At 46.0% G+C, this 10,244-nt stretch overlaps 1 protein-coding gene across 2 annotated transcripts; it reads left to right on the top strand.

Annotated features, from left to right (window-relative positions):
- Positions 1-2,361: 2,361 nt before the first annotated feature.
- On the top strand, positions 2,362-7,322 carry LOC120965445 (putative F-box/FBD/LRR-repeat protein At2g05300). Of its 2 annotated transcripts, none has more exons than XM_073498432.1 (4): positions 2,362-3,050; positions 3,370-4,260; positions 4,453-4,602; positions 4,731-7,322. In XM_073498432.1, the coding sequence occupies exon 4, from the start codon at positions 5,608-5,610 to the stop codon at positions 6,958-6,960; it is 1,353 nt and encodes a 450-aa protein (XP_073354533.1). In that variant the 5' UTR covers positions 2,362-3,050; positions 3,370-4,260; positions 4,453-4,602; positions 4,731-5,607; the 3' UTR covers positions 6,961-7,322. The 2 variants fall into 2 exon arrangements, with proteins under 2 accessions (XP_073354533.1, XP_040247159.1); XM_040391225.3 differs by having other exon boundaries at positions 2,404-3,050; positions 4,731-5,295.
- Positions 7,323-10,244: the final 2,922 nt, after the last annotated feature.

Genomic DNA, 10,244 nt, shown 5'->3' on the forward strand with positions numbered 1-10,244 from the left:
GCAGCGAAGTGGGGCGACGGCGAATTGGGGAGACGGCGGCGAAGTGGTGGCGAGGGATTTGGGGGAGAAGTGGTGGCCGGGGGGGAGGGAAACCGCTGGTTAAGTGAAACATAACGGTAGCGTGTTTCTGAAAACGCGCTATAGCTAAGTTAGCTACAGTGCGTTTCTAGAAACGCGCTACTGCTATGCATTTCTCCTTTTTTTTTCCTTTTTTCATTTATTTTTCTTTACATTTTTTCTTTCTCCTTTTTCTATTTCTTTCATTTTCATTTACTTTTCTACTTGTTTTTCATTTTATTTTATTTTCGTTAGCAGTAGCGTCTTACACCTAAACGCGCTGCTACAACAATATTAGCGGTAGCGCTGTTTCTAAAAGACCGCTACTACTATGTGTAGCCTATCGGCTTAGTGGTGGAAATTTTAGTAGTAGCGCTTTTACCATGGGACGCGCTACTGCTATAAATGTATCTGCAGCGCGGTTATTTTGCACGCGCTACTGCTACTGCTGTGTAGCAGTAGCGTGCTTTTTTAACAAGCGCTATTGCTAAAGTTCTGTGTAAAAGGTTTTCCCTAGTAGTGTTCCTTTATATACGTGGGCAGGGGCACCCCAAAGACACACCAAAAATTCTCTTAGCCGTGTGCGGTGCCCTATCCATAATTTACTTCTCCGGTCATAGCGTCGTAGTGCTTAGGTGAAGCTCTGCGTGGATGACATCACATCATCGTCACCATGCCGTCGTGCTGTCAGAGCTCTCCCTCGACCCTCTACTGGATCGAGAGCTCGAGGGACGTCATCGAGCTGAGCGTGTGCTGAACACGGAGGTGCCGTACGTTCGGTACTTGGATCGGTTGGATCGAGAATACGTTTGACTACATCAACTGCGTTAACATAGCGCTTTCCCTTTCGGTCTACGAGGGTACATGGACACTTTCCCAGTCTCATTGCTATGCATCTTCTAGATAGATCTTGCGTGATCGTAGAAACTTTTTTGAAATTGCATGCTACATTCCCCAACAACTACCGTCCATGAATTCCGGGTAACGGACACACGATCCTTGCTGATTCTAACAACTGTCGTGGTGCTCAGGTCGTAGAACCGGTGATAATGGAAGCACCCTTCCGTTGAGCCGCCTCCCTGCACTCCATGGCCATACAATGTGCCATCGGCCGCACCGCGCAACCCCAATATCACTCTGGAGCGGCTAGTGCTGGCACCACCATGCTCCAGTATGAGCATGCATGTTGACGGTAGGCCGGTGGGCTGACATGTGACCTCATTGCGGGATTGTCCATTGGAGCACCTCGGAGATTGCATCCATGGCGAACCTGGCTGGATCGGCTAATTGCTTGAACGCGGCTGGCAGCTCGACACGAAGCGCCTATTGTCTTTTGTATTGGAGCAATGAAAGTGCTCAAAAAGCCACCTTGTGGAGGAAACAAGAGTGGTTTTTTCGTTTGGTTTTAAAATGGTAGAATGAGAAAAACACTCAATTGGAAAAGAAGTCAATCTCAACTTACTAATGATAATAGTTACATAACCTTGCGGCACTCGAAGATGTGGTGGGGGAAATCTATGAAACCCATGTTGGCTCAAAGTGCACCAACGGTGCGAGGAGTTGTAGTTGGTGCGGCCAAGAATGCATGCATTTTGATTTATAGTTCATAAGTAGCCTGTACCTAAGTACCTGTATGTACTCCACGTGATTTTGGGGATAGGCGAGCTTTGAGATTGGTGAGATTAAGCTGAAGTGTGGGGCCCCAAGACGACCTCATCGTGGGATTATCAAGACTGGATTGAGGAACAAAATAAGTGGTGATTGGATGAATCATAGAATGATATGTTACATTGAGCAAGATGTATATGATAATATTGAAGAAACCACCGATCGATTTGCATTTCAAAATTCTCATTAAGGTATAGCTTCTTCTTCTATTGAAATCCTTTGATTTGGTATCAATCTTTTGTATCATCTATATATGCATATATTGTCTTTTTTTATTGGATTTGTCTTGTTTTATTAGTTGACCCATCATGGAACAAATGTTGCCATTAAATATTCTGTTTGGTCTCCTATAGGTTGACTTTGTATGCCTTGAAACTAGAGTTTTTTGAGGTAGTTTTCAACCCTCAATTTCTCTCCTGGGGCATTAGCCAATCCTGGCTCCGCCACTGCATGAGAGTACCTTGGAGATTGCATCCATGATGAACCTGGCTGGATCGGCTAACTTCTTAAACGTGGCTGGTAGATCAGCACAGAGCACGTTCATAACCTTGCGGCATGCGATGTCGTAGTAGAAGAAATATGTGAAATCCATGTTGGGCCAAAGCGCGTCAAGTTCAACATTGTCGAGGAGCCATAATTTTTATTTTACACAGCTGACGCCACCAAGAATGCATGTGTTTTGATTCCTAAGTCATACAAATAGCCTGTACCTATGATTGGTATGTACTCCAAGTGATTTTTGGGGATAGGTAAGCTTTGAGACTCATGGGACTAAGCTGACGTGTCAAAAATCAAGAAGGGGCCCTAAGACTTTCAGCGTGAGCCCAACCTCTGTTTTACTCCTTATTACGAAGGAGAACCTTGACGCAGCGGTAACCGTAAACCTGCACAAGCCGGAGCTGCATGCACCGGGTTATCTTTTTTTTACGCCTTACACCTTCAAAAGGAAACAATGCTTAGGGCCCTTGAGCACTCTCTGGGCTTCAAACTGGGCCTTCCTCTGTCTCACCCAAAAGGAAAATATAGCCTAAAAAACCAAAAAGAAAATAATCCCCAATCCCGTCCCGACTCCCTACGCCGCCGGTGGATTCTCGCCGCGGCGTCGTCCACCAAAGAGGCGCTCTCGCGCCGGGGACCTCCTCCCTCTCGCTGTCACCTTCGCGGAGAAGCCACTCCGTCCCCCTGTCGCGTCACCGTCGTCTTCGCCGAGGAAGCCCGCCTTGCCGCCGGCGATGGTCGCCGCGCAGGAGCCGAGGAAGGAGTGCCCGCCGGACCTCACGAGCGGGCTCTTCAGGGCCGACGACTTCTGCACCTACAGCCCCAAGGTGAAGCCCTGCTCCAATGCCTTACTTCTTTCCGCCGCTCCGTCGAGTCACACCCGATCTGGTACCGTGTTGCGCGTGGCGCGAGGCCCTGGGTTTTGGCAGTACCGAGGGAGTACTAATCAGCAGCCCTAGTTGCGTTCCCATCTTGGAATTCAAATTTCAGAGTTTGTATACTGTAGTAGCAGTAGTAGATATATTCAAACAACTTAGGCACTAGAGTGATTATTGTTCATGTCAACATGTCTGACTATTTTCTGCTTGGGATTTGTAAATTCAGTTATGTGGCAGCTAAATAGTTGATCCTTGATTTATGTTGCAGCAACTGGACGGCGAAGATAGGCTCAGTACCCTGACCGACGATCTTTTACTGTCCATCTTGGGGAGAGTCAGTTCACGTGTAGCTGCAAGGACAAGTGTGCTCTCTACACGGTGGAGGCATCTTAGTTGGTGGCTGCCTGAGCTCAGCATCAATGTCAAGGATGTCCTATCTGCTCCGTGTGCTGACCCTATTGAGGCAAATGATATGGAACAAGCTATGGCGTCTTTAACCAAAGCAACCAGGAGTTTGTTGGATAAACAACAGAGAGAATCCAGTATCTCAAGTTTGCACCTTAACTTGATCAGCAATTTCCTTTGCGAAGTTGGCCAACTGATAGGTGATGCAATCGACAGTGGTTTGTTGAAAGATTTGGATCTCACCATTCTTGATGAGATAGAGCCTCTCGACTGTAGTGAGGAAGAGCTGCAACAGCGAGCTCAAGACATAGATGCTTTTTTCACTGCCTACCCTAGTGTGCTCCTCTGCCTCACAAAGCTCTCTCTAAAAAATGTAGGCTTTGACAAATTGGACATGCACCATCTCCTGTTTGACTGCTGCAAGCAACTGACGCATCTAACTCTTCATCATTGTGATACTGGTTCCTTCTCTCTCTTTAAGATTGATGCACCAGGCTCAAAACTCCGTGTTCTAGAAATCGAGAAGTGTCGCTTTCTGAGAATCGACCTGGTGTGCCTCCCGAAATTAGAGAAGTTCTTATGGGAGACCTGGGTATCTCAGGTTGCCCCATTGACCTTTGGTTTTGTCCCATCTCTTGGGGAATTAGAACTCTCAAGTGGTTCAAATTGTGATCAACGGTTATTTAGATTAAGTGAACTTCTACATGGAGTAACAAGCATACATACTCTCACATTGGATTTCCAAGGAGAAACCGTAAGTACTTTATTTTCTCCAAATGGTACTTTATTTGGTATTTGTCATGTCGTTGCAGATATAGAAGTTATATCATGGATGTGTTTATTTATGATAGAGAACAAACGTAGCTGTAAATTCTTTGATAATCTCACTTCTGTGCTTGCAAACTATCAATTCTTATTTTGTTTGTTTATTTAATGTTGTGATCAGCTTTGGGTGCAAGCTGAAATGGAGGAACTTCGCACCGCATTCAGCAAACTAAGGAAGCTGTTCGTACGTGGTATATTTGTTGAATTTGACATTTCATGGACGACAGCCTTTCTTGTAGCAGCACCATCTATCGAAATGTTGCATATTGAGGTGATGCCTTTGTCTATATTTATTTTCTTGTCCACATTTGGAGCTTTAGTTTTTCACAAATTTTGATGAAAAGTTGGCTAGAACTTGGTTCAATTGACATATCTAATGAATCGGTAACACACATGCAGGTATGGGAACATACATGCGATGTGGGCGAGGCCAGACCTGCTTCCTACCATGACAGAAAGAGTCCTCGGTGGGAAATGCACTTGGACAGCAGCTCCGAGAACAGGCTTCTAAAAGAGCTAGAATTTGCTGGATTTAAATCACTCGAACAACAGTTTACATTTATAAGATCCATGTTGGAGCGATGTCCCAACTTGCAGAAGATAGTTCTGAGAGATGAGGAGCAGTGCGATGACTGCGACACCCTTAAGGTACCTCGTCCTTCGAGATTTCCAAGGAAGGAAGATGAGCAAGAAATGGTGGTTAAGCGGATTAGAGATGAAATGTTTGTTGATGGTCTTAGCCAGGACGCTATATGGCTACATGGTGCATTAAGTGTGTGCTTTGTGCTAATTTTTCTTTTTCTTTTTTTGCTTCCATAATTTCCTTTATTTTTAAAAATGGCGTCCAGTGAGGAGGAAAGAAATACATGTTCATATCGCCAGAGACGTTATTTTCCTATGGTCCGTAGCAATGCCTGGATATTCTTCTATTTTGTATAAACGTCGATAAATCAGCTTATAAAAATTCGACAAACCCTACTGGACTAGCTTGGGCGGCTGTCCACGACAGTAGGATGGGACCAGTAGATCTGAGGAGCAGGAGTTCCCAGCTCGAGTTACCCACGAATTTCAGTCGACATACCTGAAAATCAAGTTTGGCAGATGGCAGTTGTGGGCACGGACTAGTACTTGCAACGCATGGCCCCCCACCAATTCAGTCGACGGACAGCACCCTGCATGAAAATCAAGTTTCTATCAAGTGTGTATTTCATTAAAGAAAACAATTGTGGGCTTGTGGCCACGGACAATTGCAGCGCATGGTTAACAAGTCTATAAGATGCACCACCCAAGCAGTTTGTGCCGAGACAAGAGCACTTGCTGCGTGCTTGCGTTTGTGCACACATATTTACATACCACCATGGCTAAATGCCAGCTGCTGCTCCTCTTCTTGGTGTTTCTTTTGCTGGCGGCGCACGCCAAGTCATGCCACCCTGACGACCTCCGTGCATTGCAGGGCTTTGCCGGGAACCTTGGCGGCGGGGGCGCCCTTCTCCGTGCCGCGTGGTCTGGCGCGTCGTGCTGCGGCTGGGAAGGTGTGGGCTGTGACGGCGGCAGAGGCCGTGTCACGGTGCTACGGCTTCCAGGGTATGGCCTCTCGGGGCCAGTCCCAGGAGCCTCCCTGGTGGGCCTTGCGCAGCTGGAGGAGCTCTTCCTCGGCTCCAACTCTTTCACGGGCTCCCTCCCTACCTCCCTCTTCAGCCTTGTTGGGCTGCAGAAGCTCTCCTTCGAATCCAATCAGCTCACTGGACAGTTGAGCACGCACCTCCAAGAGCTCAAGAACCTCACCTTGCTGGACTTGTCTGTCAACCGCTTCTCCGGCCGCCTCCCTGACGTGTTTGGCGACCTCACGTCGCTGGACCATTTGTCCACGCACTCCAATGGATTCTCTGGATCGTTGCCGCCGTCTCTATCATCATTGTCATCTCTCCGTGAGCTCAACCTCCGGAACAACTCCTTGTCTGGTCCGATTGCTCGTGTCAACTTCTCCGGCATGCCACTTCTTGCTTCGGTTGACTTTGCCGCCAACTACTTGAGTGGGTCTCTCCCGATTAGCCTCGTGGATTGTACCAAACTCAAGTCGCTCAGCCTTGCTAACAACCAATTAGTTGGCACCATCCCGTCGTGGATTCGTGATCTCGACCACCTTCGCTACTTGGATCTCTCAAATAATTCATTGATTGGCGACGTACCCAAGGGTTTGACACTGCTCAAGGGCCTCACCACCGCTGATCGTTCACAGCGTATGGTTTTCACTAACATGCCATTGTATGTGAAGTGTAATAGGAGAACACTCCAACAACAACCAAATGTCATAACTGGAACCAACAACTATGTCAGATCTGGGGATGGCAACACTGTATCTGGGAACGACAACACTGTCATATCTGGGGACGACAACACTGTATCCGGGAGCGACAACACTGTCAGATCTGGTAACAAAAATGTCCTAACTGGTAGCAACCATGTTGTATCTGGGACCAATAATGTTGTATCTGACAATGACCATGTTGTAAATGGGAATAACAATGTTGTATCCGGGGGGAACAATATGGTAACGGGCAACAACAATGTCGTATCTGGGAGTGACCACGTCGTATATGGGAACAACAAAGTCGTAACTGGAGGTTAATGATCTGTCAGTGGATTGATTCCGTCCTCCTCCAGACATAGCTCACATGTCCTTGTCCAAGTTCAGTGTGGCTCACAATCACATGTTGGGGCCAAACACAGTTTGTAACCTCATGGATATAGCATCCGCCCGTTTCCTATTTAAAATAAAGTTTCCCTTATAATTGTGTTCCTAAGAGTTCTACAAAACTTTGTATGTAAATGCTGACCTGAACAGCAATGGGCGGCTTGCAGCTGATGTAGACCAAGCGTGATTTGTACCGTGGATTTCTAGGTGTGGTGATTATTTCATCTCTTCCATTCTCTGTGATGTGTGATGCTTTCAAGAACAGCCGTGCTAGACTTTTGCTCAGAGTGAATGCATTGTCTACTCCATTGTGTTGACATCAGCTATTATGCAACCCGTGTAGAATACCATTCTATACACCTTATGCCTGTAAGGCAGGCTAACAGGTGTTCAGTTCGGTCTCTGACACGGAGGCAACGAAGCTGGCTGCATGCCAAGCTTCTGACGCTGTACTGTAATACTCAACTACTTATTTCGCGGCAATTGCTATCTTGTCCAGGCTCATCTCGTCCTGATGAATAGTAAATTTTGACAAATACCTCAGTATTAAAAAAATGGCATCAATGATGCTTGGGAGCACTGCAAAATTTTGTTCTGTTTGGACATTCGATGAGGTTGCGGGAAAAATAAAATCATGTCTAATAGTGCATTCTTTAAAGTTTCTTTGAGAGCCAATTTTTTTTTTGTGCCACGACCTTCTCGAATGTCCAAAACAACACATTTTTGCATGCACTTTGCTCGCCCGAGCATCTTGCATGCCAAATATTTCATATTTTTTCTGAATTTACAGTTCATGGACACAAGTAATGAGCCCGGGCTCCGATTCACCCTGTCCTTTTGGTGTTTTTTTGTTTGCTATAGTACTCGCAGTAGGCTATCCCGTACTACACACTCGCCATTACAACATACTCTATTAGACGAGGTAACGTGTGTTCGCTTGACCTGTGCTACGGCCCATTACTAGGTTTGGCTGAATTTTCATTTCTTCCACATTTTTCTATTTCTATATGAGCTGGTAGCAACCACTAGGACGCGGCCAGGCAGGCCCCTGTAGTGTTTTCAATTTTCTCTTAAAAATTAATATTTCAGAAAACAAATTAGAAAAAGGAATAGAAAACAAATAGAAAAAAGCAGAAAATTTAACAGGGAAAAAATATAACAAAAGAAAAAACATGTGAATGAAATCGATGGTAAAAATGAGAAAACCAAAAACATGAAACCCAGGAAGGAAACCATAAGAACCATAGAGGAAAAAAAAGCAAAACACGCTTAAACGAGATAGCACATGGACTAGCCTTTCGTAAATAGAACCAATAATGTGGGTTGGTATGTCTATTTCTTTTCTTTTTCTTTTCAAAAATAGAACATATAGTACTAGGAACCATGCATATCTGCTCCCCAGCTCAAATGCGCCTTGATAAACAGTACGATAACAAAATAGTAAAAAAAAACAATTCTGAATTTTTTTTCTGTGGCCAACATTGAAAAATGTTTTGTGTGCTTGCAATAATTTGTAACAAAATGACATTTGTGGAAGTCGTGGAAAAAAAAGACAAAATTGATGCTCAAAAAAGCTATTTTTGAAAGCATTTTGGAGTGCTAATTTGTTTTTCATGACTTTCACGAATGTCATTTTATGATGAAAATTTTGAAGCGCCCAAAACACTTACCAAAGTTTGCCACAACCTTTTTTTAGAATTTTATGTTTTTTTTGTCGGATTGTACTGTTCATTCCGAGCTCTTTTGAGTACGGGAGTAGAAGAGGACTTTTGTAGTAGCAAGTCCTTAGCTCCTATGTGAAAAGTCACGCATGCAGAATCATCAGAAAGTTTGTTCGCATATAGAGTTTGTTCTCGAAGCTAATACTTTTACTCCATGTGCAAAAATATGCAATGAAAGTCCTTTACATTAGTCTGCCTAAGAAAAGTTGACTGACAGGAATGGACTTGGGCAAACCACTGGAAAAAATAGCGCCATAAATAGACTATAACGTGCCGAGGAATGACTCGCTAAGTAAACCAATGTGCAATATCTCGCTAATAGTGTATTTTAAGCTCGGCACTATTTTGCCATAGCGTATTATTTTTTCACTGAGGCAAACCTGTCGACGACAACGGGATGGTCCGTGCCACCCATCAATTTCAGTCGACACACAGCACCATGCATGACAATAAAGTTTGAATTGGCAGGCACACTACTACTTTGTCCACTGACTAGTATACTTGCAACGCATGGTTACACACCCTCGTGTACGCAGTCTAAGATTAGATGCATACCCAACCAGTTTGTGCCAAGCTAAGAGCACTTGAGAGTCACTTCCATCCGAAAAGGTTTCTTTTGTGTATACATGCCACAGGCCACAGCTCAATCCATGGCGAAATGCTGCCTGATGCTCGTCTTCTTGGCGTTTCTCCTGCCGGCGACCTGCACGACGTGCCACCCTAATGGCCTTATTGTACGGGGCTGGGTAAGTGTGCGTTGCGACGGCAGCGGCTGCGTCACTCGTCACGGCGTTGCGTCTCCCCAAGCGCGGCCTTGCGGGTAGTAGCGGAGGACGAAAAAAAATTGAAGGTGGGGCGGACTTTTTTTTTAAAAAAGGAGGATGACCCCCGGCCTCTGCATCTGGGCGATGCATACGGCCACTTTATTAATTATTCTCACAAGATCTTACAAAGTCATACAACAGCAAGACTAAAGCCACTTTCTAAGCAACAATTGTCGCTACACCTATCCAATCGATGAAGGGGCGCTGATAGTCTGGGCCTGATACCAAACAGACATCGCAGCCAAACCTAAACATCTAAGACCTGAGGTCCCAACCAGGACGCCTGCCGGGTATGGGGTACCTACCAGTCCGGCGCACTCCTCAACCAGGACGCCTGCCGGGTATGAGGCCGCCGCAGCCACCTGCCACCAAACCATCTTCAGAGCTGTACTGTTGCATCAACCTTGCACGGTCTAGCTACCGTCGACGCCACCACGACGCCAGACAGCTCCACCGCTCTGCGCTCGTCCATCCCGAGCGGACACTCTGAAAGATCTGTCGTGCGTAGCACCTGCCGACTAGGCATGACTCAGCGTAGCACCTGTCGGCCAGGCATGACTTGACATCTCTTACCAGACGCATCTGACGCGGTTAGAACGCCGCTCCTCCTGCCAACCTCCACACCATTGCCGCTGCTGGAGCTGACACACGAAGCCCTTCACCCATAGCAACT

This window comes from Aegilops tauschii, chromosome 5 (assembly GCF_002575655.3).
Source record: "Aegilops tauschii subsp. strangulata cultivar AL8/78 chromosome 5, Aet v6.0, whole genome shotgun sequence".
In the NCBI taxonomy this organism is placed as follows: domain Eukaryota; kingdom Viridiplantae; phylum Streptophyta; class Magnoliopsida; order Poales; family Poaceae; genus Aegilops; species Aegilops tauschii.

Excerpts from the sequence above, each read along its gene's own strand:
- LOC120965445 (XM_040391225.3), top strand. The coding sequence starts at position 2,958 with ATGGTCGCCGCGCAGGAGCCGAGGAAGGAGTGCCCGCCGGACCTCACG. Across the intron at positions 3,051-3,369 it reads TCTGCACCTACAGCCCCAAG|CAACTGGACGGCGAAGATAG; the intron begins GTGAAGCCCTGC and ends TTTATGTTGCAG. Across the intron at positions 4,603-4,730 it reads TCGAAATGTTGCATATTGAG|GTATGGGAACATACATGCGA; the intron begins GTGATGCCTTTG and ends ACACACATGCAG.